At 50.7% G+C, this 27970-nt stretch overlaps 1 protein-coding gene across 2 annotated transcripts; it reads right to left on the bottom strand.

Annotated features, from left to right (window-relative positions):
- Positions 1 to 13: 13 nt before the first annotated feature.
- On the bottom strand, positions 14 to 19501 carry API5 (apoptosis inhibitor 5). Of its 2 annotated transcripts, XM_075567231.1 has the most exons (15): positions 19138 to 19501; positions 18850 to 18930; positions 14090 to 14251; positions 13819 to 13912; positions 10792 to 10857; positions 9521 to 9672; positions 8522 to 8728; positions 7809 to 7913; positions 7628 to 7717; positions 4640 to 4821; positions 4106 to 4199; positions 3513 to 3569; positions 3157 to 3233; positions 2879 to 3015; positions 14 to 2077 (listed from the first exon to the last, which is right to left on the bottom strand). In XM_075567231.1, the coding sequence occupies exons 2-15, from the start codon at positions 18916 to 18918 to the stop codon at positions 1998 to 2000; spliced, it is 1572 nt and encodes a 523-aa protein (XP_075423346.1). In that variant the 5' UTR covers positions 18919 to 18930; positions 19138 to 19501; the 3' UTR covers positions 14 to 1997. The 2 variants fall into 2 exon arrangements, with proteins under 2 accessions (XP_075423346.1, XP_075423345.1); XM_075567230.1 differs by having other exon boundaries at positions 18850 to 19501.
- Positions 19502 to 27970: the final 8469 nt, after the last annotated feature.

Genomic DNA, 27970 nt, shown 5'->3' with positions numbered 1-27970 from the left:
AAAGAGCCACACCAACATTACAAAACAAATTTATTCCAGAACAACATGGAATCGGTTACAGTTCAGGAAGCACGGCAACATTGCAGAATGGAATACAGCTATTGTTCCCTATTATGTAAATTCCTGTTTCAACTGTGGAAAATTATCATGCCTCTTTAACCACATACATTAGATGAAAAGGGGGAATTTTCCTCATGAAATGGTTAAAACAAAACATCTAAATAAAAAAATAATTTTCAGTCTGGCAATGCTAATACCAACAAGCCCCAAATGTGTTAAAAAAAAAAAAAAAAACTACATTTACACAGACAAGCTAGGATTAACTAGGTTATACTTACTCAAAATAAATACACTTCCAATAAGATGGAACACATTCCTTAACAAGCCGTTTTTATTGATGCCACCTTCTTTACACAGACCAGTGTAGGAGCTGCATATTCCAAGTCCTATTACTGGAGGCGTGGGAAGACACTGCAGCACACCTTTTTCAGAACTTCTAAAACATTTTGTTCATTATTTTTTTGTATTTCGTTAGGTAAACCAATAATCCCATGTAGGTTCTGATGACCCACTGATTTTATCCTGTACTGCTGTATGTACATGCAAATCATCGCTATGGTGCAAACACAGAATATGTCAATCAAAAAGGGAAGTGTCATTTTATCATCTATTGGAAAGCTAGGATATTTTTTTCTTTTGTACAGGCGAGTTTTTAATAATGGGAAAATTATTCATAGATTATTCTGGGTTTATTCTTCCGACGTGACTTTTATGAAACAGATACATGGGTCTACTAGCCCATGTCTGTAAATACCATTATAAATTTGTCCCCTACAAAGGTGTAACAACTCTTAAGAGCCATAGCTAAACAATCCACTATAAAGCCCAGCATGCTATCTTAGGTACATGGTTACAGGCATGTCCTGAACATGCTTCCACTAAAGCTGGGCTATGGTCCATAGCAAGATAACGTTATAGGTTAAATGGTGAGAAATTTGTCTGGACAGCACAAGTTTCCCAGTGAACCACTCCATGTCATTCATAGACAGAAGCCCAGGTGGTGTAAAATCTGTGTTAAAACGATTAAAAAAAAATTCAAACAAGTTCCCGAAAATATATTTGTGATGGCTCCAAGCATGAAAAAAGTGTGCGTCTGCGCAGCAAGATGTTGGCATGGGCTCAATGACGGAAAACATGGCAAAAAGATACGCCATCATACACTGGCCGGCAAGCTACTGACACCAGCTGGCAAGCTCTGGTGGGCATGGAGAAACAATCACTACAGGACACTGGTTTGTAAAATAACATTTTTTTTTTAAAAAGTGTTGCATTCTGCCGTTTTTATTTATGATGACAAAATAAAGTCACGCCGGACAGCAGAGGGGAAAAAACAAACTTAACACCAAAATACTGCAAACAGCACTCTAGGTACAAAGTGGGGAACTATCCATCCCATGCCACTGCAATAACTAAAGCAAAAAGGTGGCGTTTGGCACGGGCATAGGCTGACAGTGAAGGTTACACAGGGCCATCGTGTCACTGCCGCAGAGGTGGGGTGGGAAAAAAAAAAAAAGGTTTTTTTTTTTTTTAACTTGTTACCTTAAAAATGCCAATAAAATAATAAAGCTGCAAATACCCCTCATATCTTTAGCTGGTTACTGAAACATTAGGTGGACATTCTATTTATTATCTCAGTGTGGTTTCTGTTTGTGGTATTAATAGGGATCTTTTGGAATATGGACCAAAACCTACAAAATATCAAAATGGAAACAGCTCAGAATCCAGGATACGCGACGTCCAAACTGATGTGGGTACGAGGCAGCAGAATTCTGGATAGAAAAGAGTAGGTACATACAAAGGTAGAAAGAATGATTTTTCATGTTGAAGTCTGTAGCCAAAGGCAGTCCTGAAAAGGACACCACCAGTCTTATCCTTCGGCCAGTGGTCCTTTCTGTGGGTCTCGTGGCCTCTAACAGCGCATGGTGGTTGATGCCACTTTAGTAGATTCTTCCTCGGCTACGGTTGCCACGTGCGCCCCATCCTCTTCCCCGCCCCCCACGGAATCCTCCTTGCTGTTCTGCAGGAGACAAGAACGAGAGGTTTACCAATGATATATCTTGGGGAGGGGTACAGGGCGAGGAGTACCTCCCACACCCAGCCCCTAAAAATAATAGTGTCTACCCACCACTGCGCCAACCTATTTTGGGGGGGAGGAATCCCTGCTACGACAAAAGTGCACCGATTGCAGCGAGATGTTGAAGGGAAAGTTTATGTTTCTCCCAAGTTCTACGGTATAAATATGGTTAAATAATTTTCTTAAGTTAATTTGTAAACAATTTACCCCTCCAATGAAAGCCGCCAAATCTGTGCTGTACGCATGGTTAGATTTGCATATGTAAGTCAATTAGACTATTACATTCTTTTCAAAATATTGCTGGCTGCGTGGGGCTGCACTTTAACTGAAGCCCCGGTGCTTTGTACCAGGTCAAACAGCAGGCTGAGTACCTTCCAAATTAGAGGTCATCATAACCATAGGGCAAGTTTGTCCAGCAGGCTGCACTGGACACTAGAATAGGGTAGTGTTATTATGTGGTTCATACAGACATATCACTGGTATGCTGCCGCCTTCTTTGTAGACAAGAACTTCCTAACTCTCTAACCTAGGGCTGGCCAACTACAGTCCTCAAAGGCCACCAACAGGTCTGGTGTTCAGGATATCCCTGCTTCAACACAGGTGGCTCAATCAGTGGCTTACGGGGATATCCTGAAAACATGACCTGTTGGTGGCCCTTGAAGTCCGGAGTCCCCCCCCCCCCCTGCTTAACTCTCTCTGTGCTAAATGGTTCATCAAGATGAGAAATATTCACCATGGACTTACCATAGGACAAGTTTCCGAGAGTCGCGCTGTATTTGCCGCTCGGTGGGTTATAGATCTGTCTGGAATCTCTTTTTGGCCCTACTACGGCCTTTTTGGGAGGTGAACTAGAAGCGGCGTCTTCACCCGTTCTCTTTTGTCTAGGGAAAAAAAAATAAGGTATGCTGTCAAGCAGAAGTTATAATCCATGTATACCTCCAGGTAAAAGGCATTTAATGGCATTTTAAGATTACAGAAATGCAATGTTAAAAGTGTGTTGATCCCGCTGGTTTCAAACGTACCCTGCATCAGCCCTCTGAACAGGTTTCCAGGACAGGGTTACTGTACTTTTGTAGGATGGAGGCATGTGAAATAAATCCTAAAATGAAACAGAATTTTGAACACCTCTTCTGCAGGAACACAATTCTTACTCGTGTGTGTGAAGTATATGTATGTATCATGTATGTGTTTGTGGGGGTGTATTCATTTTCATGCATGTGTTGCGGCTCTCCCTGGAAAGGTTACAGACCCCGGCACCATTACTGTATTACTATGTGCATTAGTATGAATGTGGCCCACTAAAGTCCATACAGAAGTTCAGCTTTACCCGCTTTTGAAAAACTGCACATGGGAAATACAAAACAAAAAGAAAACTGACCTTGATTAAAACATTGATGTTGTTAGTTATTTTCAAAGCCACCACTTTGATTTTGTTCTGCAAATAGAACACAAATAAGAATTAAACTTAAAACATGTTGGACCTCACCCCAGCCATGTCTCCATGCTCACGGAGAGAGTATTTGGGTGAACACGGCACTGCTGGAATAGGATCCACGGCACTTATAGGAATGTCACACAATATGGACCGTTTCCATTTTCTGTTGCTAGATTTAGTAGCGATGCAACCAGTCAACGACACGGGAGATATGAAGGAGGATATACAGTAGGTAAGCCTGGCACATTGGACCAGCAAATCATTTACACGTTTTGGATCAGGGTCCTTCATGTATGGGAAAGTTTGCAAACTCTAGTGCAGGGGCGGCCAACAGGTCAGGTATTAAGGATATCACTGCTTCAGCACAGGTGGCTCAATCAATGACTGAGCCACCTGTGCTGAAGCAGGGATATCCTTAAAACCTGACCTGGAGTTGGCCACCCCGGTTCTAATGTAAACCACGTGTTGGTCCAATTAAAAGGTATTTTCAGCTGACCAAATTCCAAGCAGCTATAATAGCCAACAGCTGCCCCTACCTCTTCTGTTTTCAGAGCGTCCCCAGTCTTCCCTTGCAGGGCCAGGCGGAGTTGTCGGATGTAAACCTGCAGCCCTCGCGCAAAGTACTGTAACCTGAAGGAGATGGAGAAAAGGTCTGTTCACTTGGATTGAAAAAACACCTGAATAACAGTGAGAAATGTTTAGAAATCCTATGCCCCATTTTGCTGCTAACGGTTTTTGCTTTACAAAGTACTTAAATCTGGTATTATAGCCCCATTTCATTTGAAGTTTCAAACATTCCCAGAAGGCAGTAGTTTCTCTTACAAATATAACACTCGCCTATATCTCCGTATCCCCCTAGGGCCGGGGCGGCCGAATCCAGTCCTCGAGGGCCACCAACAGGCCAGGTATTAAGGATATCCCTGCTTCAGCACATGTAGCTCAATCATCTGTTTGAGCCACCTGTGCTAAAGCAGGGATATGCTGAAAACTTGACCTGTTGATAGCCCGTGAGGACTGGAGTTGACAACTCCTGGCCAAGATAGTACGAGTTGCAGCAGTCAGAGGCTCACCTGATTTTGAAGTCTTTGAGCTTATCCGCATTCACTTTACCAATGAGGAAATCAGGCAGCTTCCTCCCGAGCTGGTGGAAACTGAACAGTAAACATTCAACGTAGCTGAACTGCAGCTTGGGCTCCTCGTTTGCAGTATTCTCTCCGTTCTCTGCCTCCTCGGGGGGGAGCGGCATATACTCCTGTCACAGTAACGAGAACTAAATAATGAGTCATTCCTCAAAGTAACCAATGCTTTGTGTACACAATTCCAGTGGCAGTAAAAGAATAGCTTCATGACTGCGGTGTGTGTTTATGTATGTATACCCAAGGCTCTTTTTGTGACGGTACGCACTGTCATCATTCACCGGGTGGCCAGGCCAAATCGCCGCCGGCGTGCCCGAACACAAGTCACCGTTGGGATTACTCAATGCAGGGCACATTGCCACTGAACATCTCGCCACCGCCCGCCATCTTTGAAGGTGCCCCCGATGGACGCAGCCATCTTTAAAGGTTGGGTAGCCGTTGGGCCACCTCTCCGACGCCATTTATAAGCATGCCCATGTGCACCCGCCAGTACGACTGCGGGCGCGCTCACAAATATCGAATCTGCGGCCGCCCTGCAGTTGAAGACCTTTAAAGATGGTGGCGGCCAGGAGTGGACCTTTAAAGATGGTATTAGCCGGCAGGGAGATCCGATGGGCGGCTAGATGTTCAACAGCGAGGTGTACTGCAGTGATTTGGTTGTCTGGCCGTGACCGATGATGGGTTGTCATGGCAACCCAGCAGCAAATGACGCAACGTCCCATGGCTCTGCATTACCATGACAACCACGACGTATCAACAACGCAATGGGGATGAGGTGCAGGAGAAGGTCAGAGGCCGGGTTGCATCACTGAAATGGTTTGCAGAAATAAATGCAGCAGGCTATTTCAGTGATGCACACAAAAATACGACCTCTTCAAGTTCCTTTGCTTAACCGTTTACGTGCCAGAGAGGCATCACCCGTGCACCACAGCTCCTCCAGCACTCTTGATCACGTGCTCGCACGCCACCGATGACGTAACAGAAAGGGAGGAGCCGTGTTCCTTCTGTTCTACCTCCTCATAGGTCGCGTTCTGTGTTGAAGGCCATCTCCCACGGAAAAACGAGCAGGAAGATTATGACGAAGTAACTACATCATGGGGCCGCTAGGGGGGGTTAATCACGTGTGTGTGTGTGTGTGTGTGTGTGTGTGTGTGTGTGTGTGTGTGTGTATATATATATATATATATATATGAGAAAGCCGAGGCACTCTTGTGCTGCTAAAGTGAATTTACAAGTGCAAATGGTGCATAAGTGAATAGAAGATAAATGTTAACCAATGTGAATAAAGTGAATGGAAAAGTATAATTAAATGATACGCTGCTCGACCAATGAGGATCCTCCTTCGATCCTTAGAGTAAGTTGCTTGTACAATATGGGGAGCGCAGAAACAAGTAACAAATAAAGTATGCATATATTGTAGTGCAATATCGTACTGGCAGTTAATTCTTGATTGATCAAAGCCACTACTCACACGGCCTAGAGTGAATATGAACCTGTAAAGGTATCTTTATAGGAAAAATCGCCTTCTCTCACGGTCACTTGTGGTAGTTGATCTCTTGTTTATGTAGTAGGGATGTCAGTCCAAGGATGGAACCAGAGCCGGAAACCCTTCTTATGGTGTATGATCTCCCTCTCACATTCAATCTCCATACACAGAGACAAAGTGTAAAACCGATATATTTGACAAAAATAGTACAGCACTCTGTACTTGCATATAAAATTGCATCGGCGGCCAATAATGGAGTAATCTCCGCCGCCTGGACAGCACGTCGCGTGATCACGGTTTTCCTGACAAAGCAATGCTATTGCAAAACGCGTAGGAAGATCCGTGACCTTTTTGGAGCCAAGCGGCAGCCGTAGGACGTTGATGAACCGCCAGGACCAATCAGCAGCCAGCTGAGTATGCGGAAGTGAGGAATTAAAGCGAACGAAGGATCCCAGGCGACGTGCCATCCAGGCTGCTGAGATTACCACATTATTAGCCGCCGACGCAATTTTATATGCAAGTACAGAGTGCTGTACTATTTTTATGTAAAATATATCGGTTTTACACATTTTCTCTGTGTATGGTGATTGAATGTGAGAGGGAGATCATACACCATAAGGTGTTCTGGCTCCATCCTTGGACAGACGTCCCTACTACATAAACAAGAGATGAACTACCACAAGTGACCGTGAGAGAGATTTTTCCTATAAAGATACCTTTACGGGTCCATATCCACTCTAGGCCGTGTGAGTAGTTGCACTGATCACTTGTCGAACAATCATTTTATAAGAATGAACTGCCAGTACGATATTGCACTATATGCATATTTTATTTCTGACATGATTCTGCGCTCCCCACAGTCTACAAGCAACTTAATCACATGCAGTAACATTCAAGTGTCCCTAAGCGAGTACGGAAACTGATGGGGTGAAGGAAAACGTCAGAATAAGGTGTTAAGTGTTTTGTGGAATATTAAAAATTATTATAAGGGGTCCTTGCTGACATATTCCCATAAGATGTCCAGTGCTGAAAGAAAAATGCTTTATATGCAGTCTACCACAGAGGTTTAACTAAAATTACAGCGGCTGTACGGAAGGACGTAACGTACGGCGGCTCCTCCGTGTTCCTTCTTCAGAGAAGTCCTGCGTAAAGGTACGGGAGGCTTTTCACACTCAGAGAAGTCAATGTAACTTCTATCAGGTAATAAATGTGCTGTCATAATGGTTTCTATCTTGTGTTACCCGATTGGTCATATTAAGCATAACATACAGTACTGTGCTTTTTCTCTAATGAAACTTCCATTAAATATGTGAATGATGATTAATTTTGGCTTGTATCACATCGCCACTCTGTAGGGCAGAGTATGCATTAATGTTTGTTTATATATTTAGACACACATTTCATTGAAAACATACAAAAAACACAAAACTCCATACCAGCAGCTTATCAAACAGTTTGTTCAAGTTTGATTCAAGTTTGTCCATATCGCCGCAGAATGAACTCATCTCCGCCAGCAACTTTAACACCTAAAAAACAGCATTTAAAAAAAATTAAAGGGGGCCCGTCCTTTATCCGACATCCAGAATGAGACAGCCACCTACAGACCTTCACACCTACCTCCAGCTGGACATCAATCCCCTCAGCGGGGCTGGTCAGGGAGCTCAGGGCGGTAAGGACGTTCTCGCAGAAATAGGTCACGAACTTAGTGGAGTGGACATTTTTCTACAAAAGAAAAAACGCAAACAGAAGCAGTGAGACAGTGTCTGCCGCATACAATGATTAAGCCAGTGTAATGGATTACAATCAGCACAAAATTAAGCAAGAAACATGACCACCACACAGTTAAACTCAATAAATAGAATGAATCTTCAGCGCAAAAGACGACCCTTAATTATTTCCACATCAAAGCACTGCTTTTAATAATCAGCTTCATGGCAAACTGGTATATTCATATTGTACTAATCTGAATTATGATCAAATATATTTCAATAATATTTGTGACGACTAATATCCTCAAGCAATTTATCTTGTACTACTCTTATGAAAACAAGTCTTGCCCACATCTCACCCGTGCTGCTTTTATGCAAATGTAGTCTTATTTTTACCAGGTCAAAAATATATTTCTTGTAACAGGAAACTAAACTCTTGGTAAATATTCAGAGCTGAACCATTGCTCCACGTGCTCAGTAAACAAATGCATTCCCCATGTCTCGTATCAGTAACTGCAACAATGGTAAATAAACACAGCAACTGTAAAAATGGTAAATAAACACAGCAAGCAAAGGCCTGGGAGGTCATCTACCACACACACCGGAATAGCTAGAACATACCGAAAAGAGAGGCACAGCCTGGCGCATGCACTGGAGCAAGCGGTCTACAGAGTCAGGGTCAGCAGGGTTTAATGTCTGATGTAGCCCGGCCTGCTCAGTAACCAAATCCACCAGCTGTTGTCTCCCACTGACTGTCTGCAACGTCTTCAGGGAGGACACAATCTTCATGAACAGGACAAACTCCTCTCCAGTGACATCATATAAGACCTGAGAGATACATAGCAGGGATGTTAAAGAGCTTCCATGGAAATGACTTGATCTTTTGTAGAAGTCTCACAAATAATGAGACCAAAAGATGTCTGCTGGGTTGTGCACATTCTACATCAGGGGTGACAAGCTCCGGTCCTCAAGGGCCACAAACAGGTCAGGTTCAGGATATCCCTACTTCAGCACAGATGGCTCAGTTGTTGACTGAATCCTGTGCTGAAACAGGAGATATCTTGAAAACCTGACCTGTTGGTGTCTCTTGAGGACCTGACAGCAGTTGGCAACTACTGTTCTACATAACCTATTTTTGTGGGTGGTGGGGCAAGGGAAAGTTTGATTAAATATACAGAAGGAGTCAAAGCCCCAAAGCGTGAACACAAGGTCATTTCCCTAGAAGCTGTGCATTTAATAATAGCCGTTTCAAACCTATTCAGAATATGGAATATCTAGTTAGACGAAAAGCTTATCTTTATAGTGCTTTAGTGCAGGGGTGCGCAGGATTTTCCTAGGGTGGGCGCGGCGGTTGCAGAGGCCCCGCGCTCTTCCCCGAGGCATTTAAGATAAATGCCGGGGTTCCACAGGAGGTCTCTGCAACCTCAATTTACCGGGATTCAGTAGTCTTCTGGACGCGTCTCCATGGCAACGCAGGGTCGAGAGACGTACGCGTCGCCATGGTAACTCGCGCCAAATGAAGCCAGTCAAAGAAAAGGGGGGAGGGACGCGAGCACTGGCACGCGGGGGGCACAGCGCAAAAACTTTGTGCACCCTTGCTTTAGTGGACATCCATCTCACCTTCTTGGATTCTGAAAATATGAGATCCTCCACCTCCTTTGTCAGGACTTCCTCTCCCAGAGTTTTCAGTTTGGCAGAGAGGAATTTGATGGCCCTCTCACGGACAATATCGTCTCCCTGAAGAATCTGGCTGAACAAGCCTCCCAGAGTTCCTAATGCAGGCACAAATAAAATAGTGTAGAGCAGGGGTTCTCAACTTCAGTCCTCAAGAACTCTTAACAGGTCGGGTTTCAGGATAGCCCATTTCAACTGTGCCACCTGTGCTGAACTAAAGAACCTGAAAACCTGACCTGTTGAGGGGGAGATTGAGGACTGGAGAACCCGTGGCGTAGAGTAGCTTTACACACCACATTGCCATTTAAGTTTTACACAATAAGCTTCTGCAGAACCAAAATGAATCAATAGCAGTGACATGCATTATCAAATAATCAAAGGCAGAAGTATTTCCAACGTTTGTTTGAAAGGTAGTTTAAACATAGCAAGCAGAGACTTCATTAACACGCACCCACCTCCTGTAAGGTTCTACGTTCAAATTAAAATATCTCCAAAAACCAAAACAGACCATGTTTGCTGTAAGCACGATTACATTCAGAAAGGGACCGAATTACATTGTTTTGAGGTAAACAAAGGTGGACTGCACTATTAAGAACAAACTTGAATAGTTCATATTAGGCATTACATAGTTGATCAGCCAAGCATGGAAGGTAATACCACATTTTGTGAAAATTAATATGCAGCACTAAACAGGGATACTTATTACCTCAAAGAACTTACAGTATGCACGAGCAAATACAAGCTAATACCTGCCAAGGGAATAAGAAGTGTATTATGTGCTACTTGTTGCAGGTGAAACAGGCGTAGAAAGGCTGGAAAGCGCTGGTCTTGCTCCGAAGCCACCGCTTTCATTCAGACAAGAGACTCCAGGGAAGGGACTCAGATTTTACATCACGATACAAATATCCGATGAACACAATCTGTGCTAAGCAACAGAGTCTGGGCCAATCAAAATATGTACACAATATTACCCTAAAGCAGTCTCTGCGGAAAGCGGCCGCTCGGGTCAAGATTCCTTTTACTGGACCATTCTACATAGATTTATGTTGTACAGGAGCTTTCAGGGCCTTACATTTATCTTCTCTTGGTGTCAGCATGTGACTTGTGAGGCCTCAGAAGATCTTGGATGTTGGTTCATTAAATAACTTTACCTACAAAATGATGTGCTTTAATCATACTATAACCGTTAGGAGGATGTCCATATTTGGGGCTCTTACCTTTAGCATCCATTTTAAAAATGCTCAGCAGGGCGTTGTTCACCAAGTTAAATTCAGCAGAGTCATCTAAAGGGAAAGAAAATGTTACTTCATTTATCAGACGTTGAATAAAAAAACTGTATATACAGGGAGACGTATAGAAAAACCAAGTGAACTGATACAGAGAGGAAGCGGACATGGCGTGCTTGAAATATTACTATGGGAAAGGGTTAAGAGACCTGGGCTGGGATTCATGGACTGCGATGCAGTTATGGGTGTACGTTCTGGCACTGACTGATTTGAATGGCGATTCACATCAGAATGGCAGGCGATACCCGCACCGCATTGTCATATAACCCGGCTCATAAGTGATGTGGATTATAAAAAAACAGTACACAATGCGGGCGATTTATTACTCACTACGGAAATCTGAACAGCAGGGACTGTTTTTTTTTTTTTAATTACACTGTTTTGGGTTTTTTTTACGAGGAAAATTGCATGTTTAAAAATCAAGCAATGGAACAAAGAGGATAAAGAAAAAATGGATAAAGGGGTGACACATAATATGAATCAATAACAGTAAAATATGACAAGGTAAGAAAACGTTTGGGCTTGCACAATAGAGCTTAAATGTATACTTTTGTTTATATACAGATTCAGATAGATACATTTACTCAGACAAGAGATTTACCCTAAAATGTAAAAACTAACGGTATCCATTCATAGAGAGTCATTCATATATGCTGTGAGTTTTTACATATAAGCAAATAAAAAATAAAAAAAACACTTGTGGGTACAGTCGCATGTGTCAGACAGGTCTGCAACCTTTAGCATATAATGTTTCCACTGCTACCAGGGATTCTGGGTAATGACAAGCAAATGACCACTGTGTCTTTTTGCATCCGAGGTGGAGAGAATTGCTTCCATGATCTTGCAATTGAGCAGCAAGCGGCATTTAAAATATAAATTACACGTTTTAAGTCTGCTTATTTAATCCTATGAAACACGATGTTAAAAAAAAGGGGGGGGAGGCAGTGTGCGTTCTCAAACCACCACTGATGTGAAAGGGTTACCTTTAAAAGTCAAGTATGTGTGCAAGTAGTGTGTGTGCAAGTCACAGTAACTAAAAACGTTCTATCAGGATACTGTAATAGCTAGATGACATGAACCATGTAAACCTATGTACAGTCTGAAAATTGTAAAATTGTGTATACAATATGTGGTTGTTTTAAAAAAAAAAATGAACACAGGATGTATGACAGCAATAATAACTGTATTGAAAAACATCAAACGAAATTGAGGTCCATGAATAATGGAGGGGTTAAAGTTATGCCCCACCGAGTCCAATTAAATAATACTATCTTGTGTACTTTAGTAGTTAGTCCAGTCCAAAATGGATAATCTGCTATATGTAAGCTGCCCCAACACAACGGATAACCAATTCTGAAATAGAGATACCAACAAGACAAAACACAAAAACAGGGGCGCTTGTAGCAAATATATATATTGTATTGCGCTGATTGTAATTAAGATAAACTTAGCGATATAATGAAATAACAAAAAAACTTTTGCCTGTATGAGGTTGAGACTTCTTTGCCCGGTCTGGGTGATGGTGTTAGCTGCTCGTTGGAAAACGGGCTGGCGTTTCCCTTTGGGGGTCACTGGAATTGAAGCCACTGCACTGGGTTCTCCGTTTGCCGCGCTTGTCCCTTGGATTGTAATGCTCGGGGGGGGGGGGGGTTGCGGAGTTTTCGCTCGTGCTGTGGCTGGCGTCCTGGATGTCTCCTGCTTCGTGCTGTCCATATAGTAAGTAACATATATTCCCATTGTATTTATTAATATTTGTATGTATTGGATAGCACTTTCTGGAATTTTACAGTATCTTTTAGAACTTTCTGGGTCTTTTAAGTATTTGATTAATTTTATTATGATTTGTTATTTTAAAATTTTATATTAAAGTGTTTAATATTTGAATGAAATTTTATGATGTATAGTATTTAAACTTTTGAAATGACATGAACCATAGGACACCTGTGGAATACACAGCGTAGTGGTGTGATACCAATCACCAAAATGAACGTGTGGTTAGCAATCAATTAATGAACGCACTAACCAATTAGAGATGAGGCTAGAAACACACTGATGCGTATAAAACGAGGATTTAACAGTGCTTCGTTATATCCCTGAGGAAAGCGCAGTCGCGCCAAAACGCAGAGGATTTTTTATCTATAAATCACTGACATATTCAAGTTTGCAGTTGCGGACTGTTGGTCAGAAACGATTTACAAGCAATAATTTAAGCCCAAGAGGTGGCTGCATACAGCAGCAACGAGTATACAGTGTCAAGCACGGAGCAGTTCCGTCAGAGGGGTAATCCCCTACCAGGGACACCGGAAGTGCACAGAGACAACGTCAGATCCAAGACAGCCGAGAGGAAGCAGGGGACATCCAGGACGCCAGCCACAGCACGAGCGAAACTCCGCGACGCAACACCCCCCGATCATTACACCCCAAGGGACAAGCGCGGCAAACGGAGAACCCAGTGCAGCGGCATCATCGGCTCTGGAGGCGGCTTCAATTCCGGTGACCCAGAGGGAAACACCAGCCCGTCTTCCAACGAGCAGCTAACACCATCACCCAGAACGGGCAAAGAAGTCTCAACCCGCATAAAGGCAAAAGCTTTTTTGTTATTCCATTATATCACTAAGTTTGTCTTAATTACAATCTGCGCAATACAATATATATATTTGCTATAACAAGCACCCTTATTTAATCCCACAATTGGGATTGCCAATACCAATTTTGATTTGGTGCATAAAAAAAATGGATTAAAAAACATTCATGGGCTCAGAACACCAATCTAATATTTTTACATAGCACCCATCTACTCCAATGATCGTACAAACGTTTACATGCACACAGTACATTTAAGAGGGGAGCAGATAAGGAGAATGATGTAGGTTAGCCCAACAACCAAAATGTTGATATAAATAAACATTACAGTTTGGTTAAACCAGTCCTTATCGTGAGAATTATTTTATACTGCACCTGACTGCAGAAGTTGTGTCAGTATGTCTGCCACACGGGGAAGGTTCTCTCCAGTGGCAAACTGGGGCAACTCCTTGATCGCTTGCCGGCGGATCTAATAAAAGTACAGAGAAATAAAAATGCGGCTAAAATGCAGACTAACTGCAGCACAGTACTACATAAGAGCGCCGAGGTATATTTATAACGGATAAATATACATTTGTTAAACACCACCGAGGAAAAGCAGAGTAATATATCCCACTATAGCTGATAACAGTATCTTTATACTTACAGAAACGTCTTCATCTTCACACAGGTCAAGCTGGGCATTGAGAGCAGAGTCAGACAGGTCAGGGAAATGCTTGAAGAATTTCGGGATGAATTGTGCTGCTAATCTCTTTTCTTTGGCTCCCCCTTTCACTCCGTCCAGGATTACCTGGTAGGCACTTTTGTGCTGGGGAATAAATTAATTTTACACACAAATATATATATTCAATATCCACCTATATTCTTATCAATATACCCCAGGGGGGACGACAGGGATAAGAGCCAGGAATAGCCTGTAACTGTGTGGGAGATAAGGCCCAGAGATAGCCCTGGGGCAGAGCGTGAATATAAATCCAGGTATAGAGATGCCCTGGGGAGGGAGAGGTAGGGGGGAGAGGTAGGGGGGAGGTGGAGAGAAAGAGAGGGTTTAGAGATTCCTGGTGGGGGAGGGAGGGCTAAGAGATTCCTGGTGGGGGAGGGCTTAGAGATTCCTGGTGGGGGAGGGAGAGTTTAGAGATACTTGGTGGGGGAGGGAGGAGATTGAGGGAGTATTGTTACCCGGGGGGAGAGGGCAGAGAGATAACCGGGGGTATGGGTGGGGGAGAGAGGGGCATGGAGGTGCCCAGGGGGGGAGAGAGAGGGCATAAAAATTCCCATGGGGGAAGGGAGAGGAGGGGCTTAGAGATACCCCTGGGAGATATGGGGGGGGGGGGGGGGTAGGCTTCAGGGGCATAGGAATGAGGGATACACGGGGGGGGGGGGGGGAGCATAGGGCTGAGATACAGGGGAGGGGCATAGAGAGGGGCCGAGGGATACCCAGGGGTGGGTGGGAGCCGGGATACCCAGGGGTGGGTGGGAGCCGAGATACCCAAAGGTGGGGGGGAGAGCTAAAAGATACCCGGGGGGGGGAGGAGGGCTAGGAGATAGGAAAGGGGAGAGAAGAGATACGGGGGGGGAGAGAAGAGATACGGGGGGGAGAGAAGAGATACGGGGGGGTGGGGGGGAAGAGAAGAGATACCGGGGGGGTGGGGGGGAAGAGAAGAGATACCGGGGGGGGTGGGGGGGAAGAGAAGAGATACCGGGGGGGTGGGGGGGAAGAGAAGAGATACCGGGGGGGTGGGGGGGAAGAGAAGAGATACCGGGGGGGTGGGGGGGAAGAGAAGAGATACCGGGGGGGTGGGGGGGAAGAGAAGAGATACCGGGGGGGTGGGGGGGAAGAGAAGAGATACCGGGGGGGTGGGGGGGAAGAGAAGAGATACCGGGGGGGTGGGGGGGAAGAGAAGAGATACCGGGGGGGTGGGGGGGAAGAGAAGAGATACCGGGGGGGTGGGGGGGAAGAGAAGAGATACCGGGGGGGTGGGGGGGAAGAGAAGAGATACCGGGGGGGGTGGGGGGGAAGAGAAGAGATACCGGGGGGGTGGGGGGGAAGAGAAGAGATACCGGGGGGGTGGGGGGGAAGAGAAGAGATACCGGGGGGGTGGGGGGGAAGAGAAGAGATACCGGGGGGGTGGGGGGGAAGAGAAGAGATACCGGGGGGGTGGGGGGGAAGAGAAGAGATACCGGGGGGGTGGGGGGGAAGAGAAGAGATACCGGGGGGGTGGGGGGGAAGAGAAGAGATACCGGGGGGGTGGGGGGGAGAGAAGAGATACCGGGGGGGTGGGGGGGAGAGAAGAGATACCGGGGGGGTGGGGGGGAGAGAAGAGATACCGGGGGGGTGGGGGGGAGAGAAGAGATACCGGGGGGGTGGGGGGGAGAGAAGAGATACCGGGGGGGTGGGGGGGAGAGAAGAGATACCGGGGGGGTGGGGGGGAGAGAAGAGATACCGGGGGGGTGGGGGGGAGAGAAGAGATACCGGGGGGGTGGGGGGGAGAGAAGAGATACCGGGGGGGGTGGGGGGGAGAGAAGAGATACCGGGGGGGTGGGGGGGAGAGAAGAGATACCGGGGGGGGGGGGAGAGAAGAAATACCGGGGGGGGGGGGGGGGAGGAGAGAAGAGATACCGGGGGGGGGGGGGGGGAGAGAAGAGATACCGGGGGGGGGGGGGGAGAGAAGAGATACCGGGGGGGGGGGGGGAGAGAAGAGATACCGGGGGGCGGGGGGGGGAGAGAAGAGATACCGGGGGGCGGGGGGGGGGAGAGAAGAGATACCGGGGGGCGGGGGGGGGGAGAGAAGAGATACCGGGGGGCGGGGGGGGAGAGAAGAGATACCGGGGGGCGGGGGGGGGAAAGAAGAGATACCGGGGGGCGGGGGGGGGGAGAGAAGAGATACCGGGGGGGGGAGAGAAGAGATACCAGGGGGGGGGGGAGAGAAGAGATACCGGGGGGCGGGGGGGGGAGAGAAGAGATACCGGGGGGGCGGGGGGGGGGAGAGAAGAGATACCGGGGGGCGGGGGGGGGAGAGAAGAGATACCGGGGGGGGGGGGAGAAGAGATACCGGGGGGGGGGGGGGGGAGAGAAGAGATACCGGGGGGGGTGGGGGGGAGAGAAGAGATACCGGGGGGTGGGGAGAGAAGAGATACCGGGGGGGGAGAGAAGAGATACCGGGGGGGGGGGGGAGAGAAGAGATACCGGGGGGGGGGGGGGAGAGAAGAGATACCGGGGGGGGGGGGGAGAGAAGAGATACGGGGGGGGGGGGGGGGGAGAGAAGAGATACCGGGGGGGGGGAGAGAAGAGATACCGGGGGGGGGGAGAGAAGAGATACCGGGGGGGGGGGGAGAGAAGAGATACCGGGGGGGGGGGAGAGAAGAGATACCGGGGGGGGGGGAGAGAAGAGATACCGGGGGGGGGGGGGGGGAGAGAAGAGATACCGGGGGAGGGGGAGAGAGATACACTGGGGGGGGGAGAGATACACTGGGGGGGGGGGAGAGATACCCGGGGGGGGAGAGATACCCGGGGGGGGAGAGATACCCGGGGGGGGGAGAGATACCCGGGGGGGGGAGAGATACCCGGGGGGGGGGGAGAGATACCCGGGGGGGGGAGAGATATCCCGGGGGGGGAGAGATACGCCGGGGGGGAGAGATACCCGGGGGGGTGGGGGGGGAGAGATACCCCGGGGGGGGAGAGATACCCGGGGGGGTGGGGGAGAGATACCCGGGGGGGGAGAGATACCCCGGGGGGGAGAGATAACCCGGGGGAGAGAGATACCCGGGGGAGAGAGATACCCGGGGGGGGGGGAGAGAGAGATACCCGGGGGGGGGGGAGAGAGAGAAACCCGGGGGGGGGGGAGAGAGAGATACCCGGGGGGGGGGGGGGGGAGAGATACCCGGGGGGGGGGGAGAGAGATACCCGGGGGGGGGGGAGAGAGAGATACCCGGGGGGGGGGGGAGAGAGAGATACCCGGGGGGGGGGGGGGAGAGAGAGATACCCGGGGGGGGGGGGAGAGAGATACCCGGGGGGGGGGGAGAGAGATACCCGGGGGGGGGGGGGGAGAGAGATACCCGGGGGGGGGGGGGGGAGAGAGAGATACCCGGGGGGGGGGGGGAGAGAGAGATACCCGGGGGGGGGGGAGAGAGAGATACCCGGGGGGGGAGAGAGATACCCGGGGGGGGGGGGGGGAGAGAGATACCCGGGGGGGGGGTGGGGAGAGAGAGATACCGGGGGGGGGGGTGGGGAGAGAGAGATACCCGGGGGGGTGGGGAGAGAGAGATACCCGGGGGGGTGGGGAGAGAGAGATACCCGGGGGGGAGGGGAGAGAGAGATACCCGGGGGGGAGGGGAGAGAGAGATACCCGGGGGGGAGAGAGAGATACCCGGGGGGGGAGAGAGAGATACCCGGGGGGGGAGAGAGAGATACCCGGGGGGGGAGAGAGATACCCGGGGGGGGGGGGGGGAGAGAGATACCCGGGGGGGGGTGGGGAGAGAGATACCGGGGGGGGGGGGTGGGGAGAGAGAGATACCCGGGGGGGTGGGGAGAGAGAGATACCCGGGGGGTGGGGAGAGAGAGATACCCGGGGGGGAGGGGAGAGAGAGATACCCGGGGGGGAGGGGAGAGAGAGATACCCGGGGGGGAGAGAGAGATACCCGGGGGGGAGAGAGAGATACCCGGGGGGGAGAGAGAGATACCCGGGGGGGGGGGAGAGAGAGACCCGGGGGGGGGGAGAGAGAGATACCCGGGGGGGGAGACAGAGATACCCGGGGGGGAGACAGAGATACCCGGGGGGGAGACAGAGATACCCGGGGGGGAGACAGAGATACCCGGGGGGGAGACAGAGATACCCGGGGGGGAGACAGAGATACCCGGGGGGGGGGGGGGGAGAGAGAGATACCCGGGGGGGGGGAGAGAGAGATACCCGGGGGGGAGAGAGATACCCGGGGGGGGGGGAGACAGAGATACCCGGGGGGGGGGGGGGAGACAGAGATACCCGGGGGGGGGGGGGGGGAGACAGAGATACCCGGGGGGAGGGGGGAGACAGAGATACCCGGGGGGGAGACAGAGATACCCGGGGGGGGGGAGAGAGATACCCGGGGGGGGGAAGAGAGATACCCGGGGGGGGGGAGAGAGATACCCGGGGGGGGAGAGAGATACCCGGGGGGGGGGGGGAGAGAGATACCCGAGGGGGGGGGAGAGATACCCGAGGGGGGGGGGAGAGAGAGATACCCGGGGGGGGGAGAGAGAGATACCCGGGGGGGGGGAGTGAGAGATACCCGGGGGGGGGGGAAGAGATACACTGGGGAGAGAGAGATACACGGGGGGGAGAGAGATACACATGGAGGGGGGGTATGTGGCCGGGAGTCCCCTGGGGGAGAGGAGGTGATGGGGGAGAGGAGGTGAGGGGGGGTTGCGCGCACCTGGCTCACGTCCTCCTTGGCATCCGCAAGGATCCCGTAATTCCGGTAAAGCTCCTCCACGGTGGGCATCGCTGCTCCGGCCTGTGTCCCGGTGAGCGGGGTCTGGCTGCTCCGGCCTGTGTCCCGGTGAGCGGGGTCTGGCTGCTCCGGCCTGTGTCCCGGTGAGCGGGGTCTGGCTGCTCCGGCCTGTGTCCCGGTGAGCGGGGTCTGGCTGCTCCGGCCTGTGTCCCGGTGAGCGGGGTCTGGCTGCTCCGGCCTTTGTCCCGGTGAGCGGGGTCTGGCTGCGGCCTGTGTCCCGGTGAGCGGGGTCTGGCTGCGGCCTGTGTCCCGGTGAGCGGGGTCTGGCTGCGGCCTGTGCGGGTCCCGGTGAGCGGGGTCTGGCTGCGGCCTGTGCGGGTCCCGGTGAGCTGGGTCTGGCTGCGGCCTGTGCGGGTCCCGGTGAGCTGGGTCTGGCTGCGGCCTGTGCGGGTCCCGGTGAGCGGGGTCTGGCTGCGGCCTGTGCGGGTCCCGGTGAGCGGGGTCTGGCTGCGGCCTGTGCGGGTCTCGGGTCTCGGGTCTCGCGGTGTCACAGTGAGGACGCAGCGAGGATCCGCAGGGAACTGAGGAGAGGTGAGCGGGAGGAGGAGGCCGCACAGCTGGGACCCGAGAGGCACAGCGACACCTGGCGGCACCTGCAGGAAAAACAGAGGGGGCGCACGACGATGGGGAGGGGGGGCGCACGACGATGGGGAGGGGGGGCGCACGACGATGGGGAGGGGGGGCGCACGACGATGGGGAGGGGGGGCGCACGACGATGGGGAGGGGGGGCGCACGACGATGGGGAGGGGGGGCGCACGACGATGGGGAGGGGGGGCGCACGACGATGGGGAGGGGGGGCGCACGGGACACACAAGAGGGAGGGGGGGCGCACGAGAGGGAGGGGGTGGCGCACGAGAGGGAGGGGGGGGGCGCACGAGAGGGAGGGGGGGGGCGCACGAGAGGGAGGGGGGGGGCGCACGAGAGGGAGGGGGGGCGCACGAGAGGGAGGGGGGGGGCACATGAGAGGGAGGGGGGGACGCACGGGACACACGAGAGGGAGGGGGGACACACGAGAGGGATGGGGACACACGAGAAGGAGGGGGGGGACACACGAGAGGGAGGGGGGACGCACGGGACACACGAGAGGGAGGGGGGGACACACGAGAGGGAGGGAGGGGCGCACGAGTTTCTCTGTCTCAACTGCAAATAAGGTAACTATGTAAAAAGGACTAATTGTAGCAAAGTATAAGTGTACAGTAATACAATAAATAAACTTGGGAGAAGGAGTAGCTCAGTGAGTAAAAACACTGACTGCACTGAGTGTGCAGCAGGGGAGCCTGGTTCAATTCCAATTCCCGGTGTCGGCTCCTTGTGACCTTGGGCAAGTCACTTTATCTCCCTGTGCCTCAGGCACCAAAACATAGATTGTAAGCTCCACGGGGCAGGGACCTGTGCCTGCAAAATGTCTCTGTAAATCGCTGCGTACAACTAGCAGCGATATACAGGAACATACTGCTATTATTGTTATGTAAAAAACGAATCCTGTTATTAGTTCTAACTAGGAATTTATTCAGTTTCTATTTTAAAGTGTGGGGCTAAGTGGCGAGTAGATTTTTTGGTTGGACGATTACATTTTTTTGTGGGGGGGAGGGGGCATGATTTCTCTTGGCGGCCCTGATGGGGGAGAAGGTAGAGAGAAAATGGGAAGAGCTAGAATGAATAATACAGCATCAATGGTGACACTATTAGATAAATATTAATAATTTTTTTTGTGTGTCTCGGTTTTTCATTTTCAAAATCTGGTCACCCCACTGTAGGGTTTGAGCAGCGGGCAGTGGACCTCAGAGATGTGCACGAGAATTGTGATTCACGCAGGGTCTCCTGGTAATGGTAATATTTCGATTACGCTATTGCAATTATTTACAGAGAGAGCACCCAGGTAATTTTTTGCATACTAATTATTTTCAGACAGTATTAAGATCCACAGTTCTGGTTCTGGATCCCTGTTGTTCCCAGGTGCTTCTTAACAGTGGGCTGCTGATCCGGTCTCTGGTGCTAACTCAAAGTGGATAGAGAAGGTAAGATAGAAAAAGGATAGAGTTGAGAGAGGGGAGAGGAGGGAGAGGAGGGAGAGGAGGGGGGGCGGGGGATTTAGTAGCGTGATTGCCACTGGGTTTACTCTCTCCTTGCCTACTTATCTTTGTAGCCAAGGCTCCCATGTTCGGTAGCACTGATAGGTGATTGTGTTTAGTTGCGCAGTCGTCCTCTCCATGCACATAACTTTGTTTATTCTCTTGCGCCCCGTTCCTCTTGATGGGGCGTTAATCTTTTTTTACAAGCCGCAGCTAAGGAACACCTCGCCGCGGTTAGAATGAAAGAGATCAGATTCTTCATGGGGGACGGGATACTTTCCCCTGGCTTGGCCAGCACAAGGATCAGCGGGTCCAGAGGAATCCTCAATTCCGTAATCTCTAGGACCACACTCTGGATCATCACCCAAAAGTTTTGTACCACTGGGCATGTCCACCATATATGAGCCATATCTCCCCTGAGACCACATCCTCTCCAACATAGATCGGGCGTCCCAGGGAAGATCCGACTCAGCCTACCAGGAGTTAGGTACCGCCGAAATAGAATTTTGTAAATGTTTTCCTTTGTTATTGTACAAATTTAAGTTTTGGCTGCCGATTCCCAGATATCCTCCCACTCGTCCCGCTCTATCTCTACATTTAGGTCTCCGGCCCATTTTAGCATGTAGGAATGGTTTGGTGTATTTACAGAAGACTATCCCAATCTATATAAATCAGATATCAAGCCTCTCTGGTAGGTACTTTTTTTTATAATACATTTCAAATTTTGTTAAGTTAGGGAATCTTCCATTCTGAGAAATAGACAAAAGAAAGAGCCTAATTTGGAGATATTTAAAGAGGTGGAACTCCAGTGTATGTTTAGCCCTCTTCCCCCCCCCCTAAGTGAGATTTGGGTGGGTGGTGTATCTGACTACTTCTCAGTGTGGTGCGATACCTGTTTGGCAACCAGGAGCGCTGAGCTTCCGCCACGGGGAACCTGGGGTATGTGTATTATGAGTAACCCTGTACTCGGTGCAGCGCCTCCACCTGCGATGGTTCCCAGCAAAGCGGGAATTGTTCCTCGCAGGACACATACGAATAACCAGCACACCGTTTGTATAATAACCAACACCTTTACTTGTGCACACATGAACCATATAACAGCAACAGAATAACGGGTGTCCCTCTAATAGGAGACACTAACTGAGGCGTCTCACAGGACGCTCCCCCCTACACCGGGTGATCCCACCCCGTGTCCAATGATCCCCACACAATGTCCCGCACTCTTTCAGAGAGAGGATATGTGTGACTGCGCAGTCACTGATGAAACTAATTGGATTGTTGGTGCACTTGTAGATAAGGGGGTTACCTGCCGAGCACTCCAATGCTCGGGCCTGCAACTGGCTTCACAAAGGATCAGACGAGTTCCTTCACGACATCCAGGATCCACCGTCCGGGGCGATCCCACCAGGATGGCCTCTGCAGCCACAACAAGGATATGCGCCCAACCTTCAGAACGGACACACAGCGTCTGCGTAGTCCCTAACTAACCCTGTGAACTGTGATGATGCTCGCTGTACTATAGGCCATCCCTACAGCACAGCAACCTTGAATGGCTTCAGGGGAAAACTCCAATGGGCCTACGGGGAACCTGTCCTATGCAAGTGGGTCCTTGACCCCCTGCACCCGCACTATTCCCGTACCACCCGAGTCCCCTCTGCCTCACTCCTACCTAACCCTTCCAGCCCCTGCAGCACGCACTGCAACCTTGCACGGTGCCCGCTTGTCAGCCCTCACAGCACTGACCGCTGTGACCTGACAAGAGTGCACACAACGAACCTAAGGGCAGGGTCCCTAACTTGGGGCCGTCCCTTATCACTTACCCACTAACCTGGTGGGGAGTTGGGGCCTATCTGGGACCTGGGGGAACCTTACCTGGTGCAGGAGATTTACTTGCTCCTTACACCCTTCCTGCTCCCAGCTCCAACTGAACTGCGTATTACAAGCCCAAACAATGTATCTTTATCCCTGCCTGGGAATCCTTGGCCCTCATTGGCCACTATCAGGCACCTGTGTCTCCCTCACTATGCCCCATGGGATTTGTAGTCCAGGGGAGCCTGTCTGAGCATTGGGGCCGCGTGCGCGATTCTCCTGCACATGCGCAAACACCTAATGGCCGCCGCAACCTTTTCCTGTCTGTTTCCTGACTTCTCCCTGGCTCCTGTGAGCTTTCTGCGCATGCGCGATCACTGCGCATGCGCGAATATTTGCAATGGCGGCCCCCGCTAGCCGGGTGCGCCGCCGAGCCTCCTAAGGCTCTCAGCGCTCCCTGCTCCGGCCCCCACCTTTGGAAGCAGCCGGCGGGTCCGTCGCTGGCTCCGGCGGCACCTGCGACCGCGCTGTTCCAAAGGAGGGGGGTCTCTAGGAGCCGCTGGAGACCAGGGCTACACTCTCCCCCTGGTGAAAAATCCAACGTCCCCGCTTGGGGAACGACGTTAATCGGCATAAGATTATACAATGAAAATGCAGTGCATAATATGTACAACTTATCACTCTGGACTTTAAACATCAGGGTACAATGCAATCTCCACATGATAACCGAGGCCCACTGAGACCATTTGTGGGGTGCCCCTAACTGATCAGGCGGGGGTACCGCACTTTTGCGTTCGTGAGCCTCCCCCAGAAAAATCTCTTGGAGAGCACGCTCGAGAGCAACAGTCACAGGGTCCTTATTACTTCCTCCCCCTGGTGGACGGAATAGTACCATGTCTCTTGGCCAGACCTTTACCCGGCCATCCTTGGCATGGATGTGATAGGCTAGGAGGTCTTGGCCTTTTCCACGGTCCACCACATGGTGAATGGAGCGCTCCTTTTTGGGCTTAAAGGAGGCAATTTTTACTGAATCCTTCGCCACACAGTTCTTGTCCCTACGTACCTGCGAGGCTTCCACTGGGAAGCGAGCAATGGGCAATGTCTCTTTTTCACCCTGCCGGCGGTAAAGGGTAGCTACCTTACCACAGTGGGGATTCACGGTGGCCAAATGTTCCTCGGGGACGCTGTCAGTTCCCACCTCGGCTGTCTCGGGACCTGTCCCCGGCACTTCTGGGGCAGTCCACTTACTTGCTGGAACCTCGGGAGCGTTGGATCCCAGTCCTGAGACCACTTGGGTTGGAGTGCACGGGCTCACATTCAGGTCAGGAGCCTTAGTTCGGGCCTTTTTCACGGCCGCCTCCATCGGATGCATGTGGGTCGTTAGGAGGTTCCTCACCACTCCGCTGGCTTGCGATGGGTTCCTCTTCATCTGGTACATGGTCAGGTAGGTACGAGTCCACTCGCACCACTGGACAGTTACCTTCTAAGGAGGACACCTCCTCCAGGACGCGATGCTGAGTGGAGCCATTTGCCCTGGTGGCCAGACTTAAGGAGCTATCGTGCTCCGCGGTCACCTGGAGGCTCACACTCAACACCCCTGGGGCAGTCAACTCACCCTTGTCGTCGTTAGCAGGTACTGATTCCAAGCCTGGGACCGATGGTACCTCTGTGGTAGGCCGGACTGGCCGTTGTAGGGCACACGGGCCCATATCAGGATCCGTAGCAGATGGGATAATTATCTCTTTATCTCCAGCTTCACTTGTGTGGTCCGCCGGCGGGCGCATCACCACAGCTGGTTGTTGGTCGCTGGAATCACCTCGAGAGGATGGGGGTAGAGACACCTTACCCTGTGATTCCGGAATCTGCGGTTCAGACAGGTTGCTCTCTCCACTAAGTAAACTCTCCATCCTTTTCCCTTCTTGTTCTTTCTTTATCAGGTCCTGTGCAGCACTTCTTCTGCGAATCTTCCACCGCTCTAGGTCATCCTGCCACACGTCATCTTCTTCATACCTCATGTCACACCTTAGCACAAATGTATCTAGTCCGTTACAGTGTAACTTCTCGCAGTCTATTTCATTCCCAGGGGAAAAATACTCTGTCTCTGCAACAGTGTCTGGAACATCACCTTGGACACACAGGCCCCCTGAAACCTCTGGGATTAAGACAGACTGATTAGCAGTGTAACTCACTTCAGCAGCTAGGTCAGGCTCCTCCTCCTCCTCCTCAGGTAGTTCTGTAGGCTGCAGCAGCCCGGGTTTCAGGAACTGCATCTCGCAGTCTGCACACTTGGGCCCTCGGGTCAATTCACCGACGGAGCAATCACAACCGCCCAGGTGGCAGTGCAGGCATCCTTCCCCATCTACCACTGTTGTTGTGAGCACTAATGGTAACGTAGATAACTCGTCAGCCCAGCCACCAGTCACATTCCAGTCTTCTATTACACATGGGCACACTACCAGGGGCGAGCCTAACGTTGGGGCCCGTATGACTCTATACAGCCGAGGGTGTATGTCGCGGCATCCGTTAACTCTCTTATGGTGAACAGAAGTGGCTGATTGCTGCTCAAGGCGCTGTCTCCCCCTGGTGGACTCTAGAGGAGGGGCACTTCCTATCAAGGGATAGTTCTGGCTCGGTGCTACGTCACTCGTGTTGCAGGGGCGGGGCTTAGGGTTTCCCGCCAACCCTGGACAACTTTCTGCAAGGTAATTCTCCTCCTCGAGCGCAAGCAGCACGGGCACGCTGCCAACTTGGGGAAAGTTGCCATGGCGCTGGTTCGGAGTAGACTAAAGGGTAACCCTCAGGGGGGCACCCTGACATAAACAACGTGGACGGTGCATCTGACGGGCATATATCCCACGTGTATGTCACCACAAAAAGCATCGAGCTCCACGTGGATGTGGGGTCTTCATCTACATCTATAATAATGGCGTGCTGCCACCCGGGGATTCTATGCAAATGATCACAGACCTCCTCATCTGATATATTGGCGGGAAGGCCTTCTACGGCCACCACACGGCGGGGGTTAACTTTTATCCTCAAGGCCCAGGCGAGGACCTCGTGTCCGGACTTTACAACATGGTGGACAATTTGACAAAAAAAATGGAACAGGGCACCCCAGGTCTGATCTCAGCAGCGCCTCCAAATGTAGCCCTCTCCCCACGCCCCTAAGTGAGATTGGGGTGGGTGGTGTATCTGACTACTTCTCAGTGTGGTGCGATACCTGTTTGGCAACCAGGAGAGCTGAGCTTCCGCCACGGGGAACCTGGGGTATGTGTATTATGAGTAACCCTGTACTCGGTGCAGCGCCTCCACCTGCGATGGTTCCCAGCAAAGCGGGAATTGTTCCTCGCAGGACACATACGAATAACCAGCACACCGTTTGTATAATAACCAACACCTTTACTTGTGCACACATGAACCATATAACAGCAACAGAATAACGGGTGTCCCTCTAATTGGAGACACTAACTGAGGCGTGTCACAGGACGCTCCCCCCTACACCGGGTGATCCCACCCCGTGTCCAATGATCCCCACACAATGTCCCGCACTCTTTCAGAGAGAGGATATGGGTGACTGCGCAGTCACTGATGAAACTAATTGGATTGTTGGTGCACTTGTAGATAAGGGGGTTACCTGCCGAGCACTCCAGTGCTCGGGCCTGCAACAGGCTTCACAAAGGATCAGACGAGTTCCTTCACGACATCCAGGATCCACCGTCCGGGGCGATCCCACCAGGATGGCCTCTGCAGCCACAACAAGGATATGCGCACAACCTTCAGAACGGACACACAGCATCTGCGGAGTCCCTAACTAACTCTGTGAACTGTGATGATGCTCGCTGTACTATAGGCCATCCCTACAGCACAGCAACCTTGAATGGCTTCAGGGGGAAACTCCTATGGGCCCACGGGGAACCTGTTCTATGCAAGTGGGTCCTTGACCCCCTGCACCCGCACTACCTCTTCCCGTACCACCCGAGTCCCCTCTGCCTCACTCCTACTTAACCCTTCCAGCCCCTGCAGCACGCACTGCAACCTTGCACGGTGCCCGCTTGTCAGCCCTCACAGCACTGACCGCTGTGACCTGACAAGAGTGCACACCACGAACCTAAGGGCAGGGTCCCTAACTTGGGGCCGTCCCTTATCACTTACCCACTAACCTGGTGGGGAGTTGGGGCCTATCTGGGACCTGGGGGAACCATACCTGGTGCAGGAGATTCACTTGCTCCTTACACCCTTCCTTCCCATTCCTGCTCCCAGCTCCAACTAACTGCGTACTCCAAGCCCACACAATGTATCTAGAATGATGTATTTGTAGCCACTTTGGAGTTTCTATACCCCTTTGACGCTTTGTGTTTGGAATTGCTGAAATGCAGAACCTATGTTTGACCAATAGAGTGTACTATTGGGTAACTTTCATATATACCATGCGATTCTTGCACCTATTATTCCTATATTATTTACTGTGCATCCCATCCAGTTCACTAATTTTATTTCCTTTTTGCATTGCAGATTTTTTTTTTTTTATCAAGGTCACTTCCATGTTATTAATTGATTTTTAGAATGATATATTCTTATCAACAGTGGATGTTTTTACCCATTTCTGTGTTAGGTTCTGCATCTTAGCAGTTCCATTGTTTGACCACTAGAGTGTACTATTAGGTCACATTCATATATCTTATGTCCATTTTTGATCAACTGATATTTTATTCTTGCACTTATTATTTCCATGTTATTTATATTTACTGTGCATTCTCCTTTCATGTTTGACATTAAGTCCAGATAATGTTCTGATACGTTTCATAGGGGAACGACTTGGGAGGTGCACACTGCACACCGGAAGTCAGACACTGGTCAACTTCCGGTGTTACAGTGTGCATCTCCCAAGCCGTTCCCCTATGCCGCTCTGCTCCTGCTCAACTCTCCTGCTATTATGATCTGCCACCACCCACCCGCTGTCTTCTTATCTTCATTCACCTGCAGACTTAGGACATGGCCTGCCGCCGCACTCCCACCCACTGTCCATCTTCAACCATCTGCAGACGCGGGACCCTCCTGCCGCCGCCGCCCGCTTCATCCTCCGCTGACATGGGACCGCTCCTGAAACATGGTAAGTGAAAAAGTTATTTTCCTCGATTGTAAGGGCCAAATCGATGGTGCGT

The sequence above is a fragment of the Ascaphus truei genome, chromosome 12, assembly GCF_040206685.1.
Source record: "Ascaphus truei isolate aAscTru1 chromosome 12, aAscTru1.hap1, whole genome shotgun sequence".
In the NCBI taxonomy this organism is placed as follows: domain Eukaryota; kingdom Metazoa; phylum Chordata; class Amphibia; order Anura; family Ascaphidae; genus Ascaphus; species Ascaphus truei.
The sequence above is the reverse complement of the archived record's forward strand: the minus strand, read 5'-3'. Positions and strand labels throughout refer to the sequence as shown.

Coding starts and splice junctions, on each gene's coding strand:
- API5 (XM_075567230.1), bottom strand. CDS start 18,918: ATGCCCACCGTGGAGGAGCTTTACCGGAATTACGGGATCCTTGCGGAT. Junction 4,200..4,639: donor CTCAAAGACTTCAAAATCAG/GTGAGCCTCTGA, acceptor CATCTCCTTCAG/GTTACAGTACTTTGCGCGAG. Junction 3,570..4,105: donor ACGCTCTGAAAACAGAAGAG/GTAGGGGCAGCT, acceptor TTCTATTTGCAG/AACAAAATCAAAGTGGTGGC.